The sequence below is a fragment of the Salmo salar genome, chromosome 14 (assembly GCF_965601325.2).
Source record: "Salmo salar chromosome 14, fSalSal1, whole genome shotgun sequence".
NCBI classification, from domain to species: Eukaryota; Metazoa; Chordata; class Actinopteri; order Salmoniformes; family Salmonidae; genus Salmo; species Salmo salar.
In genome coordinates, this window is record NC_138304.1 from 82,658,051 (window position 1) to 82,683,243 (window position 25,193).

Genomic DNA, 25,193 nt, shown 5'->3' on the forward strand with positions numbered 1-25,193 from the left:
TCTCCCTATGAAGACTATTATATTATCAACAGGAGAGTATAGTCTCTCTCTCCCTATGAAGACTATTATATTATCAACAGGAGAGTATAGTCTCTCTCCTATGAAGACTATTATATTATCAACAGGAGAGTATAGTCTCTCTCTCACTATGAAGACTATTATATTATCAACAGGAGAGTATAGTCTCTCTCTCCCTATGAAGACTATTATATTATCAACAGGAGAGTATAGTCTCTCTCTCACTATGAAGACTATTATATTATCAACAGGAGAGTATAGTCTCTCTCTCCCTATGAAGACTATTATATTATCAACAGGAGAGTATAGTCTCTCTCTCACTATGAAGACTATTATATTATCAACAGGAGAGTATAGTCTCTCTCTCCCTATGAAGACTATTATATTATCAACAGGAGAGTATAGTCTCTCTCTCTTCCTATGAAGACTATTATATTATCAACAGGAGAGTATAGTATCTCTCTCCCTATGAAGACTATTATATTATCAACAGGAGAGTATAGTATCTCTCTCTCCCTATGAAGACTATTATATTATCAACAGGAGAATATAGTCTCTCTCTCTCTCTATGAACACTATTATATTATCAACAGGAGAGTATAGTCTCTCTTTCTCTCCCTATGAAGACTATTATATTATCAACAGGAGAGAATAGTCCCCTGTGGTTGCCGGGCGCATGCACGCTGACACCATTGCCAGGTGAACGGTGTTTCTTCAGACACATTGGTGCGGCTGGCTTCCAGGTTAAGCGGGCATTGTGTCAAGAAGCAGTGTGGCTTGGCTGGGTCGTGTTTCGGAGGTTGCACAGCTCTCGACCTTCGCCTCTCCCAAGTCCGTACGGGAGTTGCAGCGATGGGACAAGACTAACTACCAATTGGATACCACGAAATAGGGGTAGAAGCTAGGGAGTAGGGGCTAGGGGTAGGGGAGGAGTGAGAGGGTAGGGGATAGGAGTAGGGTCTACGTGTAGGAGCTAGGGAGTAGGGGCCACAGGGTAGGCGCTAGGGGGTAGGAGATAGGAGTTAGGGGGTACAGGGGAATGGGGTAGAGGCTATTGGGTAGGGGCTATGAGTAGGGGTTACGGATACAGGGTAGGGTCTATGGGGTAGGGCTACGGGATAGGAGATAGGGGGTAGGGACTAGGAGTAGGAGTGAGGAGGTAGGGGGTAGGGGGTAGGGGTAGCAGCTAGGGGGTAGGATCTAGGGGTAGGGAAAAGGCTTAGGAGGTAGGAGCTAGGGAGTAGGGGCTATGCATTAGGGGCTACAGGGTAGGCGCTAGGGGGTAGAGGCTACAGGGTAGGGTACACGGGATAGAGGATACAGGGGAATGGGGTAGGGCCTAGGGGTAGGAGGTATGTGGTAGGATCTAGAAGTAGGGGCTAGGACTAGGGGGTAGGGACTAGGGGAAGGAGCTAGGGGATAGGGACTAGGGGTAAGAGATAGGGGCTAGGGAGTAGGCGGTACAGGTTAGGAGTTAGGTTGGTAGGGGATAGGGATAGGGGCTATGGGGTAGGGACTACGGGGTAGGGATGGGGGGGTAGCCGAACAGGGTTAGGGATTAACGGGGGAAGGAGCTAGGGGGTAGGGGACAGTGGCTAGGTAGGAGATATGGGGTAGGGTCGACGGGGTAGAGGTTAAGGGATACAGGCTGTTTCTGGATTGCTGTGTGTGTGTGTGTGTGTGTGTGTGTGTGTGTGTGTGTGTGTGTGTGTGTGTGTGTGTGTGTGTGTGCGCAGCTGTTTGCATGCACCTGTGTGTATACCACTTACCTTTGACCCAGGTAGACCCCTGCCAGGAGGACCTGGTAGACCCATCATTACAAAACTGCCAAGCAGAAGAACAGAGACGTGAGATACGCAACATCATGAACCTCGAATGACAGACCAACAATAACCAGGCAAATACAGCAAACACACACAACCTGTTCCACTGATATGTTGAACCAGCTGTCAAAAGCCACATTTCATATTATGAGCCAAATCTACTGTAAAAGAGCGTAATGGGAGTTTACTGCTATTGTCATAAACATATAGTTAAGAAATACCTCTCATAGGATCAACAACTCTAAAAGAGATGTAAAATACAATCATGGGTGGGAGAGCTTACTGGTATTGTTAAAGCATATTGTTCATCTGTCTTTATCCCTAATCAAACAACCTCATGTCACACAATAGTCAAATAGTTTGTAAAGTAATAGAAGCAATACTTATGTCTTTTGAAATCTGAGGATTATGGTAAGAAGGCAAATACTGATAGTAAAAACAAACATTGCATTGTAGTGAAGTAATTTGAGAGGAATTGATCACACTAAAATGCAACCTGGATTCAGAGCATTTCGTATTATAGTGTATTTAAATCTGTGACAATCCATTTAGTGTGATATGTTAGGTTTTGTATGGTATGTATTCATTTGTGGATGTCCATCATGCATTTTGAATGATATGTTACGAATTACAATTTGTATATGTTACAAATTAGAAAAATGTACAATATGTTATGAATTTGCAAACCGTACAATATGTAGCAAATTTGATAAAATGTATGCAGTTACGAATTCCAATTTGTTGTGGTTAACATTAGCTGGGTGGCTAACACTAACTTTAACTAGCTGACTAACAATAGCTGGGTTAGGGATAAAGGTTAGGAATTTGTATAAAAGGTTAAGTTAGGGTTAGTTAAATGGGTTAAGTTTAGGGTTAGGGGAAGGGTTAGATAACATGCCAAGTAGTTGCAAAATAGCAAGTAGTTTAAAAATGGGTAATTAGCTAAAATGCTAAATGAGATTTGAACACGCAACCTTTGGGTTGTTAGATGTTCGTGTTATATAGCCAAGCCAACCACCCCAACCAACCACCCTGCCTTAAGTAACTTTCTGTCTCATGAAACCATACCAAATGTAACATGTCACACTAATTTGAGTGTCCAGGATTTAGATTTGCTATGTTATGTCCAGTGGTGACCCGTATTTCAGTGCAGGTGGGGCCCCAAAAACATTTTGGGGGGGAGCTTTTCTGTTTTGCATGTTATTTTGGCATTAATACGTGTCACATATCAGTTTGCAAACAATGTAAAATAATATATATAATTGAGATAATAAAGCCGCATAGAAACGTGCTCTCTTTTCTGTTTTCTTGAGTAAGGCAGCTCCAAAATGCAGGTGTTTCAGCCTAGCTAAGTGTTTTCTGTGGTGGTGTTGTGCCGTGATTGTCTCAGTGTTCTGTCACTCATGAGGACACTTCGTCATCGCCAAGTCTAAGGGTAGAGCTAGAAAATTCTAGCCCCTTGGGTGCTGCCATAGAGTTACAATAGAAGTGCCCATCCAAGAAGGCTCAAGGTCATTGGCCACTGATAAAATGATGTCAAATCACATTACATCTACAATAGCTTTGATTGCACTGACCATGTCAACATCATACATCTTAGCTAACCGTCATCATCATGAATCAAGTCGACAAATCTACTGGCAAATCATTTTTAATCCTTGTCATAATGAAGAGAAATAATGAAGAGAAATGATAGATAAAACTTATCGGTGCTCATCGGCCATTGGACATAAACAATACACAATAAGTTGGAAATTGCAAATTCAACAATGAGTGGTTAGGAAGGAATCAGTGTGGATAACAATCAATCAGTGTGGCTAGCAATCACTAGCCTGCTATTCAGTGGAGTGGATGTGTGGTCCAAAGTCTAAGATTAAGAGTCTCTTTTCCTAGTTTAAAACTATAAACATTAAAAATTGGCCATGCTGTCAATGAAGCATGATTTGTGCCGTGCTCAAAACAACTTAACTTGGAACTGCAAAATCTGACTTTAGTGAGTTCAAGACAACTGCGAACTCGGGAAAAACGAGCTATGACTGGGAAAATACATTTTGAACTGTCATCCAACTTGGAATTGTAAATTCGGAACACGGGCCTCTTTCAAAAGCTACGACCTGAAGATCACTGACGTCATCATGATTCAACCCCCCAGGGTTCCCAGTTGTCTTGAAAGCACCCTAAATCCAGAGAATGACAGACTTTGATGACAAAGTTTGATGACAAAGTTTTCCCACGAAGGACCGCCGCGCCACCTTCCTGTTCAAGTGAGTACAACAAGGTGTGTCCAAAAAATGTATTGTACGCTGCTGCATAAATTATGTAATATGCCAGGGAGATACAGTTGAAGTTGGAAGTTTACATACACATAGGTCGGAGTCATTAAAACTCGTTTTTCAACCACTCTACACATTTCTTGTTAAAAAACTATAGTCTTGGAAAGTCGGTTAGGACATCTACTTTCTGCATGACACAAATATTTTTTACAACAATTGTTTACAGACAGATTATTTAACTTATAATTCACTGTATCACAATTCCAGTGGGTCAGAAGTTTATATACACTAAGTTGACTGTACCTTTAAACAGCTTGGAAAATTCCAGAAAATGATGTCATGGCTTTAGAAGCTTCTGATAGGCTAATTGACATAATTTGAGTCAATTGGAGGTGTACCTGGGGATGTATTTCAAGGCCTACCTTCAAACTCAGTGCCTCTTTGCTTGACATCATGGGAAAATCAAGGAAGAAGCCAATGCTCCAAAACCGCCATAAAAAAGGCAGACTACGGTTTGCAACTTTACATGGGGACAAAGATTGTACTTTTTGGAGAAATGTCCTCTGGTCTGATGAAACAAAAATAGAACTGTTTGGCCATAATGACCATCGTTATGTTTGGAGGAAAAAGGGGAAGGCTTTCAAGCCGAAGAACACCATCCCAACTGTGAAGCACGGGGTTGGCACCATCATGTTGTGGGGGTGCGTTGCTGCAGGAGGGACTAGTGCACTTCACAAAATAGATGGCATCATGAGAAAGGAAAATTATGTGGATACATTGAAGCAACATCTCAAGACATCAGTCAGGAAGTTAAAGCTTGGTCGCAAATGTACAATGTCCCCAAGCATACTTCCAAAGTTGTGGCAAAATGGCTTAAGGACAACAAAGTCAAGGTATTGGAGTGGCCATCACAAAGCTCTGACCTCAATCCTATAGAAAATTTGTGGGCAGAACTGAAAAATTGTGTGCGAGCAAGGAGGCCTACAAACCTGACTCAGTTACACCAGCTCTGACAGGAGGAATGGGACAAAATTCACCCAACTTATTGTGGGAAGCTTGTGGAAGGCTACCCGAAACGTTTGACCCAAGTTAAACAATTTAAAGGCAATGCTACCAAATACTAATTGAGTGTATGTAAACTTCTGACCCACTGGGAACATGATGAAAGAAATAAAAGCTGAAATAAATCATTCTCTCTACTATTATTCTGACATTTCACATTCTTAAAATAAAGTGGTGATGCTAACTGACCTAAGACAGGGAATTTTTACTAGGATTAAATGTCAGGAATTGTGAAAAACTGAGTTTAAATGTATTTGGCTAAGGTGTATGCAAACTTCCGACTGCAACTGTATCTCTCTCCACTCTTACCTTGGTTAAGGGGACAACAATGATAGGTAGCAGTCACCCATGCAGGCAGAAATCCATAGCCTTCACATGAGAAAGCCTGGAGAAAACCTGCTTTAAAAGATTGATACTAAGAAATCACACATTATTTTGTTTCTTTTTTATTTAGTTGTTTTTGAAGTCTTTTTGAAATTAGGTGAAGAATGCTGAAGGGAGGGAGTACATAAATATTGTTTACAGTGAAAGCCTACAAAAGATTCAGTGTCCCTTTCAAATCGCTTAATGAACAAATGGTATGGAATATTTTTATTATATTGTACATCTTTGCTTGGCACCATGGTTACCACAAACACAGACTGTGGATTTAATCAAACACTCATTAATGAAACATATATTCTGCCCTCAAATCAATTTTTGTTGACCTAACCCCCCAACAGGTGTATGTAAACTTCTGACTTCAACTGTATGTATACTGTAGCTAAGAAAGTAATACAAAGTGTATGTTGTGTAGTAAGCTGTTAGTAGCCCATGTGCCTCACCCTAATAATTTGGTCTATTTACCCCTCTTAATGTCTGCTTATATGCCCCCTTTATTTATCCTACGGTTCTGACTTCTGTCACTGTACATTTCAAAAGTGCTGAACAAATAGTTATATTGACTACGTCCTCCTAGCTCTCTCATTAATGTCTTAATCGAAATTATGGATTGCCTCTTATCCGCTTGTCGTCCTCTTCTGCCTTAGTTTGTACATCTCAACTGTCAGTAGAAACCACATTTGTTTAAGCAAATCAGCCATATCAGCTATGTTTTTTTAAAGGCAGTAAATGAGGCTGAATGAACTGTTTCGCTGCCAGACAAGGCTCCGCTGATAGCCAGGTGTAGCGGTGGTAAGGTGTTGGGACTGCTCAAATCAAATAACATTTTATTGGTCACATACACGTGTTTAGCAGATGTTATTGCGGGTGTAGCAAAATGTTTGTGTTTCTAGCTCCAACAGTGCAGCAATATCTAACAAGTAATATCTAACAATTTCACAACATATACCCAATGCACACAAATCTATATAGAGGAATGGAATTCAGAATATATAAATATGTGGACGAGCAATCTCAGAGGGGCATAGACTAACATACAGTAGAATAGTATAGAATGCAGCATATACTGTACATGAGGAGTAATGCAAGAAATGTAAACATTATTAAAGTGACATTACTAAAGTGACTAGTTTTCCATTTATTAAAATGGCCAATGATTTCAAATCTGTGTATATAGGCAGCAGCATCTCTGTGCTAGTGATGGCTATTTAACAGTCTGATGGCCTTGAGATAGAAGCTGTCAGTCTCTCTGTCCCCGGGGTGAACAGGCAGTGGCTCGGGTGGTTGCTGTCCTTAATTATCTTTTTGGCCTTCCTGTGACATCGGGTGCTGTAGGTGTCCTGGAGGGCAGGTAGTTTGCCCCCGGTGATACGTTGCGCAGACCGCACCACCCTCTGGAGAGCTCTGTGGTTGTGGGCGGTGCAGTTGCCGTACCAGGCGGTAATACAGCCCAACAGGATGCTCTCAATTGTGCATCTGTAAAGGTTTGTGAGGGTTTTGGATGACAAGCCAAATTTCTTCAGCCTCCTGAGGTTGAAGCGGCGCTGTTGCGCCTTCTTCACCACACTGTCTGTGTGGGTGGAGCATTTCAGTTTGTCAGTGATGTGTACGCTGAGGAACATAAAACTTTCCACCTTCTCCACTGCTGTTTCGTCGATGTGGATGGGGGGGTGCTCCCTCTGCGTTTTCCTGAAGTCCACGATCATCTGCTTTGTTTTGTTAACGTTGAGAAGAGAGGTTATTTTACTGGCCCCATACTCCCAGAGCCCTCACCTCCTCCCTGTCGGCTGTCTCATCATTGTTGGTAATCAATGCTGATGGGACTCTGCTGTTGGGACAGCTTTATGTAGGCCCTAACCAGTTTGTGGGCACCGTTTGTCACCGTTATCGTGCAATTAATGTATTTTTTTGTGTTGTGTAGTGGCTTTGCTGGCATGCATCCCAGCATAGATTTGTTTCCCCCACCAAGATTTACATGCTAAAATCACCACTGGTTATGTCTAGTCTATGATACCAGGCTGTAAAATGCAGTGAAGCAAAACAGCGGTTGCTGGCTTCTTGTTAATGCTTCTGGGAACCCTTGGGGAAACAGCGCACATATTTGGAATATTGGGCAGGCATTTGCATAGAGGGCCTGATTCAAAATGTAAATAGGCAAAACTCAGACTTCCTTGATGTCAATGGGACACTTTCTTAAAAATGTTGTGTGAAGATCTCAAGACCGAAAAGCACCCAGACTGAAAAAGTTGAAGAATTCCAAGTGGCATTCCACACATGTAACTTGACTGAGAACCTCAGATGACACTCATAACACACATATTTATTTTTGTATTTTACTTTTATTTAACTAGGCAAGTCAGTAAAGAACAAATTCTTATTTTCAATGACGGCCTAGGAACAGTGGGTTAACTGCCTTGTTCAGGGGCAGAACGACAGATTTGTACCTTGTCAGCTCGGAGATTTGATCTTGCAACCTTTCGGTTACTAGTCCAACGCTCTAACCACTAGGCTACGCTGCCTAATCGAACCGTAAAGTTAGCCCCTAGAATTCCCTTCAAAAAACACTTCAAACCAAACCCAGCCATAAATCCTAATGCCTCCTCTATTAAAGATGACCCGCCTTAAACCCTAACATTCTCTAACATCTACAGCAGGGATGGGCAACTTTGATGGGGGCCACTAAAAAAGCGAACTCATAAGGGGCCCCAGTGGCTTGTGGGTCTGTGTACCCATATCCATACCTCTCCACCTTGTGAGCAAAACATTTTAGCGGCCCCCTCCTAATAACGAAAGGGGAAAAAAATCGGTTTTAAAGTTAATTTACACATTTTGCACATTTTGCCATGGGGCATAGAGAAAATGTTGCAGTTTTAAAGCAAGTTTGCTACATTTCTAATCATCTTGCCATGGAGCGGAGATAAAAATGTACAGTTTTACAGCTAATTTCCTGCAATTCTACACAATTTGCCATAGGTTGAAGGCAAATGTTTGCAGTTTTTAACATGATAGCTGATGATCAATGGGCCCCACCCCGGTCGGTAATTCGACCATGCTTACTACAAGTTTAGATAGCTGGCCACCAGACTAACTTACCAACCTAAAAAAGAAATTGACATGGGCTAATTGAGTGACTGGTGATGCACAACCAAATTTCGAAATTGCACCTTGTGTATTCTATTAACTTAACTATCAACAGTAAGTTGAGACTGAGGTTTTTTTGGTGGGGGAATTGGTAACCCTAACATTGTTAACCCTAACATTTCCCATATTACCTGCTCAGGTAGCTAGCCTATAACTAGGACCTGGACAAATTCTTGACCATTTTGGTCGTCATTGTCAAAGGTTTCACTGCAGAAGTCATAGAAAGGACCCAGTTCCACGAGAGTGCAGTGGACCACACTTTAAGGGTATAAGATGCTATTTGGGACACCCAACCCTGTCTGGATTCTCTGAAAGCACCACTACTGTGTTTAAGCTTCCGTTATCAATACAGGTACCATTCATACCTTATCATATTTCATTAGGCAATATAATATTGCTTGGAACTGCCTTTTAAAGGTGAAGCACCAGTCAGGGAGTCTAGTTGTAGTTGATATATATTGACTTTGTGTTCAGGAAATGTTTATTCAGCCAGCCTGACGTATAGGGCATGTTCAATATTTTGTCACCCAGGAGAGGGTGACTGGTAAACTCACTCAATTAAGTTTTATAAGACACAGCACAATATTTGTCCATCCTGTACTTCAAAGGTTGACTATTCAGGATATCCTCTCTTGTATTGCTTAAGTTTGAGTTAATCAGTATGACTCTTATACTGGAAGCAGACAATGCTGTGTTTAACGTAGGTGTATGCAGGTAGGCCAGAACTACTAAAGGTTTCTATAGGACTCTGGGTGGTTGTCTGGGTAAACATTCTAGATCCCTAAACCTTCAAAAAATAGAACTCTACCTTTTCTCCAGGAATTCCTTTCCCAGGCGCACCCTCTATCCCTCGCAGTCCTGGCAAACCAATCTCACCATGTTTCAAGACAAAGAAAATGAAGACAATAAACAAGTTAAAAAGTGATGTAATAACTATTTCAAATGTCTGTGCTCTTTATACTGTGTAGTAGATGTACAATGGTGCCCAATGAACTTTGACCTCTAAATGAACTTCAACACCTTGCTTACCTTAGGTTGGACCGCTCCATCTTCCCCAAGTATACCAGGTATCCCAGAGGATCCGTCATGTCCTGGTTCACCCTGGAGACGACCACAGATCAGACACTCACCTCCACATTCAACACCTGCTCATCTCAGCTGTATATTGTATGCTGCATTGGAGACCTTTGCCATCCACTCACCTTCGGCCCTGGCTCCACAACTCCTCTCTCTCCCTGTGGTCCGTGCTGCCCTGGGAAGCCCTGGTCACCCTGTGGAGAAGACAACTGAATCAGTCCCTGATTAGAGGACCTGGACCCTCTCTAAAATTATCTGCCACAATTGTAGCAACCCCTATTACTAGCCTGTTCAACCTCTCTTTCGTATCGTCCGAGATTCCTAAAGATTGGAAAGCTGCCGCGGTCATCCCCCTCTTCAAAGGGGGAGGCACTCTAGATCAAACTGTTACAGACCTATACCTATCCTACCCTGCCTCACTAACTTTAAACATCAGCTGTCAGAGTAGCTCACAGATCATTGCACCTGTACATAGCCCGTCTGTAAATAGCCCATCCAACAACCTCATCCCCATATTGTTATTTATTTTTTTGCTCCTTTGCACCCCAGTATCTCTACTTGCACATTAATCTTCTGCACATCTATCACTCCAGTGTTTAATTGCTAAATTGTAATTACTTCGCCACTACGGCCTATTTATTGCCTTACCTCCCTAATCTTACCTCATTTGCACACACTGTATATAGATGTTTTTTCTATTGTGTTATTGATTGTACGTTTGTTTATCCCATGTGTAACTCTGTGTTGTTTGTGTTGCACTGCTTTGCTTTATCTTGGCCAGGTCGCAGTTGTAAATGAGCACTTGTTCTCAACTAGCCTACCTGGTTAAATAAAGGTGAAATAAAATTAAAATAAATAGAGGTGAAGAATGAAAACCAGCAGTACTAAGCACCTCGAAGTCTGGATTTGAGTAAGGGGGCAATGTACCATATCACCCACTCCCATATTTAGTTCTACTCACCTTCGGGCCGACTATTCCCAGCCCTGGTGGCCGACGAGGGCTGAAAGACCCAGGTGGACCATGGTCTCCCTGCAGGGAGAGAGAGGGACATAGATTACTCAGTTCAGTTATAAGTGAGTGATAGAACAAACCAGAATGGCAGTGGGATACAAATCAAAATAATGGAACACAGTGGAAAAAATTGAATCATTTGATAGGCCTGCCATTTCTCCTAGAAAACCCATCAATCCTGACAACCCTGGGGCTCCTGTGTTTCCCTGGAGGTCAGAAGTTAGAGGATCAGGGGATAAGAGGTAATCCCTTAGTGCAGGGGTTCCCAAACATTTTTTTTGCGTCGGGACCCCATTTATGATAGCAACCTCATCAAGGACCCTGTCATAATATCAGAACACAACTCCTACTACAGTGTGATAAAAATGGCATACAAGAGGTTTTACTATGACTTCTGCCGTGCATGGCTGGACTCAAGTCTTGGCCCCAGGGACTGAACATTTAAAAGGCCCCCCTCTTGGCATCAGAGAGACAATTTTCCAGTTTTAAAGCACATTTCCTGCTATTCTACAAATTTAGACTTGGGGCAGAGAGACAATTCTGTCGCCGGACCCCCTGCCTTACTGTACGCCATGTTTTCATGACCATCATCACCACAGACACACAGCACTTCAATACCTCCCATCTTGAGGTGGTTTAGGTTAAGGTCAGGGTCAACAATCACCAGTCCAACCCTCCCCATCCCAGTCCCCCTATCCCAGTCCAGTCCAACCCCCCATCCCAGTCCAACCCCCCCATCCCAGTCCCAAACCCCCATCCCAGTCCCACCCCCCCATCCCAGTCCCATCCGGAGACACCAGAAACCCCACCTCTTTAATGAATACCTGGGATAGGATAAAGTAATCCTTCTAACCCCCCTTCTGGGAACCCTTGTGTTCCCTGAAGCCCTGGACGACCAATCAGACACTAGTAGACATACTAAAGAAGATAGAAATTATTTTTATCCATCAGCAAAGAGCAAAGCTCAATTATTTACAATATGTCTCACCCTAGTGGATATCCTGACACATTGCAGGGTAATTCTACAAGAGGGCTATGTCAAGCATTGACGTAAGAAAGATATCTCGTCATAAAACCTAAGGAACACTGTGAACTTACCGGCAGTCCTGGTTCACTCATACCCATGGGACTGGTGGGTCCAGGTCTTCCCTGGTTTCCTTTATCACCCTAGGTGTTCTGACACAGGATAAATTAGGATTAGAGTCAGAGATGACTAGAGAGATCGTATGACAGAAAAGAGGTAGAAGTCACCTCTAACAACAGATTTCAACTGGCCTTAGGTGTAGGAAACCTGATGCCAGTATCCCCAGGAGGTTCCGTCACTCCACTAGGTCACCCTGGGAAAGAGGGGCATCATTCACCTTTCCCCAACTTTCTCTGTACATTTTAGCTGTATCTTTATCTAGAACATTTCTGGAGGTATAGGAAGTTTAGCATAATCCTTACTTTGGGTCCTTCAGGGCCCTGGTCCCCAAGACCTCCACTAACTGGTGCAGCGGTCTAAGGCACTGCATCTCAGTGCTAGAGGCGTCACTACAGACCCTGGTTCGATTCCAGGCTGTATCACAATCAGCCGTGATTGGGAGTCCCATAAGGCGGCGCACAATTGGCATAGCGTCGTTAGGGTTTGGCCGGGGTAGGCAGTAAATGCAAATAATATTTTTTGCTTAACTGACTTGCCTAGTTAAATAAAAATGTATTAATTAAAACCTGTTGGGGCTAGGGGGCAGTATTTGCACGGCCGGATAAAAAACGTACCCGATTTAATCTGGTTACTACTCCTGCCCAGTAACTAGAATATGCATATAATTAGTAGATTTGAATAGAAAACACTCTAAAGTTTCTAAAACTGTTTGAATTGTGTCTGTGAGTATAACAGAACTCATATGGCAGGCCAAAACCTGAGAAGATTCCATGCAGGAAGTGGAAATCTGATTTGTGGAATCACCTTCAACACTTTGCCTATGAAACACACCGTGAGTTAGGATTCATTTAGCACTTCCTAAGGCTTCCACTAGATGTCAACAGTCTTTACAAAGTGGTTTGAGTCTTCTCTGGTAGAAACTGACCGAACGAGAGGCCTGGAAAGTTGATCATAGAGGGAGGGCCATTACTACTATGACGCGGGCGCCCGTGGGTACCCTTTCGTTCCGAAACGTTTAGTAAGACAATGCAATCGTCCGCCTTGAATATTATTGAAGCTCTGATTGAAAAAGGCCCTAAAGATTTATGTTATACAACGTTTGACATGTTTGAACGAACGTAAATCTATTTTTTTTGCACATTCGTGACGACAAGTCCCGCGCGCTTCAGTACATTATGAGTAGCCTTCGGAACGCGCTAACAAGAAGGAGCTATTGGGACATAAATTATTAACTTTTTCGAACAAAACTACATTTGTTGTGGACCTGGGATTCCTGAAAGTGCCTTCTGATGAAGATAATCAAAGGTAAGGGAATATTTACAATAGTATATTTGATTTTAGATGGTTCCAAGATGGCGCTAACCTGTATCGCCTAGCCTATTTTTCTGAGCATAGCACCTCGTTTATTGCAAAGTGTGATTTCCCAGTAAAGTTATTTTTAAATCTGGCAATGCGGTTGCATTCACGAGATGTTAATCTATAATTCTTTGAATGACAATATTACATTTTAACAATGTTTTCGAATAGTAATTTTGTAAATTGTAGCGCTGATTCACCGGAAGCATTTGAGGGAAAATATTTTCTGAACGTCACGCGCCAATGTAAAATGCTGTTTTTATGCATGTATTGTGTAACATGATGTCCTAGGAGTGTCATCTGATGAAGATTGTCAAAGGTTAGTGCTGCATTTAGCTGTGTTTTGGGTATTTGTGAAGCATGCTAGTTGCTTTGAAAATGGCAGTGTGATTATTTTGGGCTGGGTACACTCCTAACATAATCTAATGTTTTGCTTTTGCTGTAAAGCCTTTTTGAAATCGGACAACCTGGTTCGATTCAGGAGAAGTGTATCTATAAAATGGTATAAAATAGTCATATGTTTGAGAAATTGAAGTTATAGCATTTATGAGGTATTTGTATTTCGCGACGCGATTCCACTGGCTGTTGACTAGGGTGGGACGCAAGCGTCCCAGGTTCCCAGACAGGTTAAAAAAAAATACAAAAGAGGCAAGACAAACACCTCGGTCAATGCATGAATATAAATCCTCTGCAGTGGGCTATAATCACAGGGCCTTGAGGTTTTCACAAATACTGTATATTCCCAAATAAGAAAACCAATCAGTCAGGGCCTCCCAAGTGGCGCAGCGGTCTAAGGTACTGCATCGCAATGCTATAGGCATCACTACAGACCCGGGTTCGACCCCATTGAACTGTCATTGAACCCTCTAAGATTATTTCTCTTGGAAATGCGTGTGGTTTAGTCATGCATGCTACAGTACCTCGATACCCTCCATTCCAGGCCTTCCATTGATGCCAGGTTCCCCCTACAGTGACACCAGAGACCAGACGGTTAATGCATCCGTACATCCATCAACCTATGTAAAAACATTCCAACAAACATCAACGTATGTAAAAACACTGCTTCTGTCACTACAGATTCATTTAGGACAAAACAAAGAATTTACACGAAATCCTTTAGGACTTGGAGTACCGTCAGATCCAGACCGGCCTGTTTTCCCCTGCAAATTACACAGGAATGGAGATATCATTCCATCAGAGGACAGATCATTGGACAGAATATATTTTTTGGGGCCCTTTTTCATCCCTGGTTGTTCCCATAACATCCCCATGGTGTTTGTAAATGCGTGTGTAGGTGACTATGATCGTTCGGTGTGTAAATCCTCTGTCTATGCTCTTTCTGTGACCTCTGTTTATTATCAGCCTCAAACCCTGAGTAGTAGCCTATACAGTCTCAGTCAACTCAATAGTGTCAGGGGCTTCTGTGCCGTAAAACCTCAGTCAACTCAATAGTGTCAGAGGGTTCTGTGCCGTAAAACCTCAGTCAACTCAATAGTGTCAGAGGGCTCTGTGCCGTATAACCTCAGTCAACTCAATAGTGTCAGAGGGTTCTGTGCCGTATAACCTCAGTCAACTCAATAGTGTCAGAGGGCTCTGTGCCGTATAACCTCAGTCAACTCAATAGTGTCAGAGGGTTCTGTGCCGTATAACCTCATTCAACTCAATAGTGTCAGAGGGCTCTGTGCCGTATAACCTCAGTCAACTCAATAGTGTCAGAGGCCTCTGTGCCGTATAACCTCAGTCAACTCAATAGTGTCAGAGGGTTCTGTGCCGTATAACCTCAGTCAACTCAATAGTGTCAGAGGCCTCTGTGCCGTATAACCTCAGTCAACTCAATAGTGTCAGAGGGTTCTGTGCCGTATAACCTCAGTCAACTCAATAGTGTCAGAGGGCTCTGTGCCGTATAACCTCAGTCAACTCAATAGTGTCAGAGGGTTCTGTGCCGTATAACCTCAGTCAACTCAATAGTGTCAAATCAAATCTAATTTTATTGGTCACAAACACACTGTTAGCAGATGTTAAAGTGAGTGTTGTGAAATGCTTGTGCTTCTAGTTCTGACAGTGGAGTAAAATCTAACAAGTAATCTAACAATTCCCCAACAACTACCTAATACACACAAATCTAAAGGGGTGAATGAGAATATGTACATATAAATATATGGATGGCCGAGCGGCATAGGCAAGATGCAATAGATGGTATAAAATACAGTACATACCTTTGAAGTCGGAAGTTTACATAAACATAGGTTAGAGTAATTAAAACTCGTTTTTCAACCACTCCACAAAATTCTTGTTAACAAACTATAGTTTTGGCTAGTCGGTTAGGACTTTGTGCATGACACAAGTAATTTTTCCAACAATTGTTTACAGACAGATTATTTCACTTATAATTCAATGTATCACAATTCCAGTGGGTCAGAAGTTTACATACACTAAGTTGCCTGTGCCTTTAAACAGCTTGGAAAATTCCAGAAAATGTCATGTCATGGCTTCAGAACCTACTGCGAGGCTAATTGACATCATTTGAGTCAATTGGAGATGTACCTGTGGATGTATTTCAAGGCCTACCTTCAAACTCAGTGCCTCTTTGCTTGACATCATGGGAAATCAAAAGTAAACAGCCAAGACTACAGAAGAAGAATTGTAGACCTCCACAAGTCTGGTTCATCCTTGGGAGCAATTTCCAAATGCCTGAAGGTACCACGTTCATCTCTACAAACAATAGTACGCAAGTATAAACACCATGGGACCAGCCATCATACCACTCAGGAAGGAGACGCGTCCTGTCTCCTAGAGATGAACGTACTTTGGTCCAAATCAATCCCAGAACAACAGCAAAGGACCTTGTGAAGATGCTGGAGGAAACAGGTACAAAAGTATCTATATCCACAGTAAAACGAGTCCTATATCAACATAACCTGAAAGGTCACTCATGAAGGAAGAAGCCACTGCTCCAAAAGGCTTGCAAGCCAAAGAACACCATCCCAACCGTGAAGCACGGGGGTGACAGCATCATGTGGTGGGGGTGCTTTGCTGCAGGAGGGACTGGTGCACTTCACAAAATAGATGGCATCACGAGGAAGGAAAATTATGTGGATATATTGAAGCAACATCTCAAGACATCAGTCAGGAAGTTAAAGCTTGGTCGCAAATGGGTCTTCCAAATGGACAATGACCCCAAGCATACTTCCAAAGTTGTGGCAAAATGGCTTAAGGACAACAAAGTCAAGGTATTGGAGTGGCTATCACAAAGCCCTGACCTCAATCCTATAGAACATTTGTGGGCAGAACTGAAAATGCGTCTGCGAGCAAGGAGGGCTACGAACCTGACTCAGTTACACCAGCTCTGTCAGGAGGAATGGGCCAGAATTCACCCAACTTATTATGGGAAGCTTGTGGAAGGCTACCTGAAACATTTGACCCAAGTTAAACAATTTAAAGACAATGCTACCAAATAATAATTGAGTGTATGTAAACTTCTGACCCACTGGAAATGTGATGAAAGAAATAAAAGCTGAAATAAATCATTCTCGCTACTATTATTCTGGCATTTCACATTCTTAAAATAAAGTGGTGATCCTAACTGACCTAAAACAGGGAATATTTACTAGGATTAAATGTTTAAATGTTTTTGGCTTCAACTGTACACATGACTTCAACTGTACACATGACTTCAACTGTACACATGATATGAGTAATGTAAGATATGTAAACATTATTGAAGTGGCATTACTTAAAGTGGGATTGTTTAAAGTGACTAGTGATTCATTTATTAAAGTGGCCAGTGATTGGGTCTCAATGTAGGCAGCAGCCTCTCTTAGTTAGTGATTGCTGTTTAGCATTCTGATGGCCTTAAGATAGAAGCTGTTTTTCAGTCTCTCGGTCCCTTTGATGCACCTGTACTGACCTGGCCTTCTGGATGGTAGTGGGGTGAACAGGCAGTGGCTCGGGTGGTTGTTGTCCTTCGTGATCTTTTTGGCCTTCCTGTGACATTGGGTGCTGTTGGTGTCATGGAGGGCAGGTCGTTTGCCTCCGGTGATGCGTTGTGCAGACCGCACCACCCTCTGGAGAGCTTTGCGGTTGAGGGCGGAGCAGTTGCCATACCAGAATGTGAAACAGCCTGACAGGATGCTCTCGATTGTGCATCTGTAAAAGTTCGTCAGGGTTTTGTGTGACAAGCCAAATTTATACAGCCTCCTGAGGTTGAAGAGGCGCTGTTGTGCCTTCTTCACCACGCTGTCTTGATGATGAGCTTGGAGGGTACTATGGTGTTGAATGCTGAGCTGTAGTCAATGAACAGCATTCTTACATAGGTATTCCTTTTGTCCAGATGGAATAGGGCAGTGTGCAGTGTGATGGCGATTGCATCGTCTGTGGACCTGTTGGGGCGGTATGCAAACTGAAGTGGGTCTAGGGTGGCCGGTAAGGTGGAGGTGATATGTTCCTTGACTCTCTCAAAGCACTACATGATGACAGATGTGAGTGCTATGGAGCGGTAGTCATTTAGTTAAGTTATCTTTGCCTTCTTGGGTAGAGGAACAATGGTGGCCATCTTGAAGCATGTGGGGATAGCAGACTGGGATAGAGAGCGACTGAACATGTCCGTCAACACACCAGCCAGCTGGTCTGCACATGCTCTGAGGACGCAGCTAGGGATGCCGTCTGGGCCAGCAGCCTTGCAAGGGTTAACTCGGAGGAGGAGAGGGGGCACAGTCCTTGTTAGCAGGCTCCGACAGTGGCACGGTATTATCCTCAAAGCGGGAAAAGAAGGTGTTTAATTTGTCTGGAAGCGTGACGTCGGTGTCTGTGACGTGGCTGGTTTTCTTTTTGTAGTCTGTGGTTTCCTGTAGACCCTGCTACAAACGTCTCGTGTCTGAGCCGATGAATTGCGACTCCACTTTTTGTCCTTGTACTGGCATTCCGCTTGTTTGATTGCCTTGCGGAGGGAATAACTACACTGTTTATATTCAGCCATATTCTCAGACCTATTTCCATGGTTAAATGAGGTGGTTCGCGCTTTCAGTTTTGCGCGAATGCCGCCATCCATCCACGGATTCTGGTTAGGGTAAGTTGTAAGTCACAGTCGGTACATCTCAAATGCACTTCCTTATAAACTCACTCACCGAGTCAACGTATTGATCAATGTTGTTCTCTGAGGCTGACCGGAACATATCCCAGTCCGCGTGATCAAAGCAATCTTGAAGCATTGATTCCGATTGGTCAGACCAGCGTTGAATGGTTCTAGTCACTGGTACATCCTGTTTGAGTTTCTGCCTATAAGACGGTAGGAGCAAGATGGCGTCGTGGTTGAATTTGCCGAAGGGAGGGCAGGGGAGGGCTTGTATGCATCGCGGAAGTTAGAGTAGCAGTGATCGAGTGTATTACCCCTGCAGGTACTGCAATCAATATGCTGATAGAATTTAGGTAGCCTTGTTCTCAAATTTGCTTTGTTCAAATCCCCAGCTACAATAAATGCAGCCTCAGGATATACAGTGGCTTGCGAAAGTATTCACCCCCCTTGGCATTTTTCCTATTTTATTGCCTTACAAGCTGGAATTAAAATAGATTTTTTGGGGGGTTTGTATCATTTGATTTACAGAACATGCCTACCACTTTGAAGATGCAAAATCTTTTTTATTGTGAAACAAACAAGAAATAAGACAAAAAAACGGAAAACTTGAGCGTGCGTAACTATTCACCCCCCCAAAATCAATACTTTGTAGAGACACTTTTTCAGCAATTACAGTTGCAAGACTCCTGTTTACATAGAGTCCAGTGAAGTTCCTTGAGGGCCGTCGTGGTGTCTGCTTGAGGGGGAATGTACACAGCTGTGACGATAACTGATGAGAATTCTCTTGGGAGGTAATATAACCGGCATTTGATTGTAAGGAATTCTAAGTCGGGTGAGCAGAAGGACTTGAGTTCCTGTATGTTGTTATGATTACATCATGAGTCGTTAATCATGAAGCATACACCCCCGCCCTTCCTCTTCCCAGAGAGGTTTTTATCTCTGTCGGCGCGATGCATGGAGTAGCCCGGTGGCTGAACCGATTCCGACAACATATCCCGAGAGAGCCATGTTTCCGTGATACAGAGAATGTTACAATCTCTGATGTCTCTCTGGAAGTCAACCTTTGCTCGAATTTCATCTACCTTGTTGTAAAGAGACTGGACATTGGCGAGTAGTATACTCGGGAGCGGTGGGCGATGTGCACGTCTATGGAGCCTGACCAGGTGGCCCTTCTGCCGCACTGTTGTTTTGGGTCAGCTTCTGGGAGTAGATCCATTGTCCTGAGTGGTGGTCCAAAAAGAAGATCCGCTTCTGGAAAGTCGCATTCCTGGTCGTAATGTTGGTAAGTTGACGTCACTCTTATATCCAATAGTTCTTCCCGGCTGTATGTAAAAAGACTAAAGATTTCCTGGGGTAACAATGTAAGGAATAATACATAAAAAAAACTAAATACTGCATAGTTTCCTAAGGACTCGAAGCGAGACGACCATCTCTGTCGGCGCCATTTTGGGGCTTCTGTGCTGTATAGCCTCAGTAAACTCAATAGTCAGGGGCCTCTGTGCCATATAACCTCTTTCATCTCCCTAATGCCCCAACTCCCTAACGCCCCAACTCCCTAAAAGTCTCTTTAAGCCTCTCTTCAAAAGGCCTGCTAGTCAAAACACACAAATGCCCTCTACGCTATAATTTTATTTTACGTCATGACACTTTGCCTCTCGCACAGTACAGGCCTGCTACACTTGCAGTGTGTGTGTGTGTGTGTGTGTGTGGGGGGGGGGGGGTAGAAATGGGGTGCTAACCCTGGGAGAGCCCCTGGTTGCATACAGAGGGGTGTGTAGGGGGATTATAGCAAATGGTTGTCCAACTGGTGAACTTTCCAGCAATAACACAGACCTGTCTGAGGATTACTGCTCCTCTGTACTGCAGAGTAAACCACTGTCAACCTGGACACTTCAGACACACCAGATCTGACACACAGACACAACACTGGGAAATATGAAGGGCGGGTTTGAGGTCAATTTCATGTAAATTCAGTCAAACCAGTCATTGCTTTTCAAAAGGAAAATTGGAATTGAAATTCAGTGTACTTCCTGAACTGATAGTTATAGTGTATGACGTTTACTGGCTACTAGAGGAAGCTTTTGATTAATTAAGGTCACTAATTTGTAAATAACTCCTTTCACCTGGTCTTAATTGAAAGGAGGAAACAAAAACCAGCAGACACTGGGATTTATGTGGAATGAGTTTGACACTATCTAGGTTAGCTGATGAGACAGATAAGGAAGTGGACTCACTAGGCTTCCAGGGGGATCTCTCTCTCCTATATCACACAGACAAGACTTTGGCTGTGGGCACTGAAACCAAGATAATTTGTCAATTTATTTTTGATTTAACCTTTATTTAACTAGTCAGTTAAAAACAAATTCTTATTTAAAATGACAGCCTACCAAGAGGTAAAAGGCCTCCTGCGTGGACAGGGGCTGGGATTGTAAGCATTTCACTGTAAGGTCTACACCTGTTGTATTCGGCGCATGTGACAAATACAATTTGATTTGATTAAAAATACAAATGTAGGACAAAACACACATCACGGCAGGAGAGACACCCCAACACTACATAAAGAGAGACCTAACACAGCAACACAGAATGGTAGCAACACAACATGACAACAACACAGTAGCAACACAACATAGCAGCAGCACAAACATGGTACAAATATTGTTGGGCACAGACAACAGCACAAAGGGCAAAAAGGTAGAGACAACAATACATCATGTGATGTAAGAGAAGCAACATTTAAATATACACCTCAGAGATAATTATCTTTGCATTCCAAATGGATGATTACAAAAAAAGGCACTTACCCCTATGTTGACAAGTGCTTTCTAAAAAATAATAGCACACACTCAGTGCTCAGTAATGTATGTTTCAATTTAGCCATTTTAATCCTGTTCAGTCATCTCACTGCATGAACTCTACTGAATTGGGATTTAGGGTTTGAGGGAAAATATAAACATCTAGAATTGTATAGGAATGTTGGTATCCTTGAGGACAGATCCCTCCCACCACTCACCAGTTCTTTAAAGAGTTTATCCTCCAGCAGGTTGTCTGTGAGGCTGAGGACGTGCTGCTGTGGTGGGGTGCTGGCGATGGAACGTAGCCTGGCATTGGTGGGCCAGTCCCTGCCTGGGTAGTCCCTACAGCCTGATGGTGAACAGACAAATGTTGTGGTTCTTGGCCTCGGCCGCATCACTGGGGCTGCGGGGATGGTCCACGCTGTCGGTCATCAGCAACTTCACCCTCAGGCAACTTCCCATGACAGACGGGACAAACATCTGGTTGGTGGTGGGCTGGCAATCAGTGTGTTGCTGGTATTAGTATCCCACTGTAGATGTAATCTTCTGCCCTTCTGCCCACAAGCAAGGCACTTAACCCTAACTGCTCTCCATCTAACGGCTCTCCATCTGCATCCTTTGACTCTCTATGAGTACTATGACGTATATACACACTAGAGGGCGCCAACACCATAATACACAACACTAAATAATGCCAGATCAATTTGGGCCAGTGTGATATCATAATTTGTTTGCAAGCAAAGGGAACAGGTTGCACATGAAGCCTCCAGTGAGGGAATAGCTGGCGGTGTAACTTAATGACTACCCAGGGAACCAAAACCACTGCTCTCTGTCAGATCCTCTGTTTCATTCACCAGATAGAATAGATTCTGATGCCAAGTTATTCCCAGTTACCTTTTGCCTCTATAGCAGTAATTTGCAGGATATGGTCAAACACCATTTTTTCTTCTGAAATGTTCCCCATTTAGTTCCAAAAAAGTTAAAAATTTCTTGAATTCCATTTCAATTGATTTATTTCATATCAAATATTTAATTGTAAATTTGTTATCATAAATGTATAAATCCTGAGAATTATTCTGAGAACTAGTTAAAACCTGTTGGGGCTACAGGTTAGCAATGAACCCCGAGTCGGGATTGCTAACAAGGCTGGAAATTCAAAACATCAAAAATCGAATAATTTCAATTTCTCAAACAATCAACTATTTTACACAATTTAAAAGATAAACATCTCCTTAATCTAACCACATTGTTCGATTTTCAAAGAGGCTTTACGGCAAAAGCATAAAGTTAGATTATGTTAGGACAGTACATAGCCACAAAAGTACAAACATCCATTTTCAATTCAAGGTCAGGCGTCACCAAAAGCAGAAACCAGCTAGAATTATGTACTAACCTTTGTCAATCTCCATCAGATGACACTCCTAGGACATTATGTTATACAATACATGCATTTTTTGTTCCATCAAGTTCATATTTATATCCAAAAACAGCATTTTACAGTAGCGTGAAATTCAGATTTTTTTCTTCTCTGAAATGCTTCCGGTGAACATAACAAAATTACTATTCGAAAACATTGGTAAATTATAATATTGTCATTCAAAGAATAATATATTATCATCTCGTAATTGCTACCGAATGGCCAGATCTCAAAATAACTTTACTGGGAAATCACATTTTGCAATAAACAGGGTGTTATGCTAAGAACAATAAGCTATGCTATACAGTTAGCATCATCTAAAATCGATAATAACATTGTAAATATCCCCTTACCTTTGATTATCTCCATCAGAAGGCAGGCATCCCAGGTCCGGAAGGCATCCCAGGTCCGGAACAAATGTGGTTTCTCTTGACAAAGTTCATAATTTATGTCCAAATAACACCAAGTACTTAGCGTTCATTATGCTCCCACAAAATGTGGTGGGGGGAGTGTAAAATCACGCCGAAAAGCTAAAAAAACCTAGTAAATAATCTATTTATGTTCGTTCAAACATGTCAAATGTTGTTTAGCATTAATCTTTTGGTCCATTTTTAACGTTAAACATCAGTAATATTTTCACACAACCTATCCTATGTCTAGATAAACAATGATGACAAACTCACGCTTCTCAGATTTATGCGCAGGCGCAAAAAAATGAAGTGATGACATGTCAACTTCCTTGGATTCTAATTTGCTCTCTGTTTATCATAGACGCTTCAAACAACTTTATAACGATCGTTGACATCTAGTGGAAGCCGTAGGTGTTGCGAAATGAATCCTTTCTCACTATGGTATCTATAAAACAATGACACTAAATAGTACAGTCACAAAATTCACATTTTTTTTGGATCTATTTTTCACAGGTTTTTGCCTGCAATATGAGTTTTGTTATACTTACAGACACCATTCAAACTGTTTTAGAAAATTCAGAGTGTTTTCTATCCGAATGTGTTAATAATATGCATATCCTAGCTTCTGAGTTGGTGTAGGAGGCAGTTAAAAATGGGCACATATTTTTTTCAAAATGTCTCAATACTGCCCCCGAGCCCCAACAGGTTTTAATGCTCCCAAATCAATGGATTGATTAATTTAAAAGCACAAATAACCCTCAACCCATCATAAAAATGACAGGGTTACCCATTATCATTTTTAAAAATGGCATTTCAATCTGCAACACAACACGCAACACATGTGATTGTCATTGGATAGCCTACAACAAATTTCTCTCTGGAAATGACTTGATGTTCAATAGCCTACAGTCCACTTGACACAAATGTTACATAACATAGTTTCAAATCAATTAAACCGTACCTTGATTCTTATTTAAATACAATGAATCACAGTAATAGTCAGCTAATTTGGTCTGAATTACATAGTCCGGTGGGCAACCTTTTTATCCCCTGTTTAGTCCTAAAGCAGGAGAGAGCAACCGTGATCAACCTGCTCGAATCGATTCAAACCTGCACGAGGGGGCTGCACTGGGAACACTGAATTTTTATGAAGCGCACCGACAATCACACTGTTGTCAAACGGATTGATGGAAAGAAATGAATGTTGGTTATTACACATTTTTGATGTTGATAACAACAATAGTTAATCCGTTTTTTTTTCACTCTACAATATTGAGGTCAGACCACCTTGTTTTCTCAGTCATCATTCATACCAACTAAACCATGTTGCGGCCTATCAATGTGCAACATCCCTCCCACCCATCCTCTGTTATTAATGTGCTACAATGAAATAAATAACGTTAGTTGGACTACTGTATATGTTTATATTCATATCTGTACACTACGGAGTCTCATTGAACCCACAGACAGTCACGGTGAACCTCTATTGTCCCCTGTCCCCTGTAATCCATGGCTTCTGGTTGGGGTATGTACGTACAGTCACTGTGGGGACGACGTCCTCAATGCACTTATTGATAAAGCCAGTGACTGATGTGGTGTATTCCTCAATGTCATCGGAAGAATCCCGGAACATGTTCCAGTCTGTGATAGCAAAACAGTCCTGTAGTTTAGCATCTGCTTCATCTGACCATTTTTTTAATTGACCGAGTCACTGGTGCTTCCTGCTTTAATTTTTGCTTGTAAGCAGGAATCAGGAGGATAGAGTTGTGGTCGGATTTACCAAATGGAGGGCGAGGGAGAGCTTTGTACGTGTCTCTGTGTGTGGAGTACAGGTGATCTAGATTTATTTTCTCTCTGGTTGTACATTTAACATGTTGATAGAGATTTGGTAGAACTGATTTAAGTTTCCCTGCATTAAAGTCTCCAGCCACTAGGAGTGCCGCCTCTGGGTGAGTGGTTTCCTGTTTGCTTATTTCCTTATACAGCTGGCTGAGTGCGGTCTTAGTGCCGGCATCTGTCTGTGGTGGTAAATAAACAGCCACGAAAAGTAAAGCTGAAAACTCTAGGCAAGTAGTGTGGCCTACAATTTATCACAATATACTCTACTTCAGGCGAGCAAAATCTAGGGACTTCCTTAGATTCCGTGCACCAGCTGTTGCTTACAAATATGCACAGACCGCCCCCCCTCGACTTACCGGAGTGTGCCGTTCTAT

At 42.4% G+C, this 25,193-nt stretch overlaps 2 protein-coding genes across 4 annotated transcripts in view; both read right to left on the reverse strand.

The window, feature by feature from the left end:
• LOC106570311 (PHD finger protein 14) overlaps positions 1-25,193 on the reverse strand; it is a 539,603-nt gene that overhangs the window by 4,500 nt on the left and 509,910 nt on the right. The gene's annotated exons all lie outside the window — the stretch shown is intronic.
• On the reverse strand, positions 124-23,673 carry LOC106570290 (uncharacterized). Its single transcript, XM_082961228.1, has 6 exons — positions 22,924-23,673; positions 11,886-11,963; positions 10,737-10,805; positions 9,901-9,969; positions 9,507-9,799; positions 124-1,842 (listed from the first exon to the last, which is right to left on the reverse strand). The coding sequence occupies exons 2-5, from the start codon at positions 11,910-11,912 to the stop codon at positions 9,701-9,703; spliced, it is 264 nt and encodes an 87-aa protein (XP_082817354.1). The 5' UTR covers positions 11,913-11,963; positions 22,924-23,673; the 3' UTR covers positions 124-1,842; positions 9,507-9,700.

Bases quoted from the DNA above. Each gene is read 5' to 3' on its own strand.
- LOC106570290 (XM_082961228.1), bottom strand. From the start codon at position 11,912: ATGGGTATGAGTGAACCAGGACTGCCG. The intron at 10,806-11,885 runs GTAAGTTCACAG...CTCTCCCTGCAG, and splicing joins TGAGTGAACCAGGACTGCCG to GGAGACCATGGTCCACCTGG. The intron at 9,970-10,736 runs GTGAGTAGAACT...TCTTCTCCACAG, and splicing joins TGGGAATAGTCGGCCCGAAG to GGTGACCAGGGCTTCCCAGG.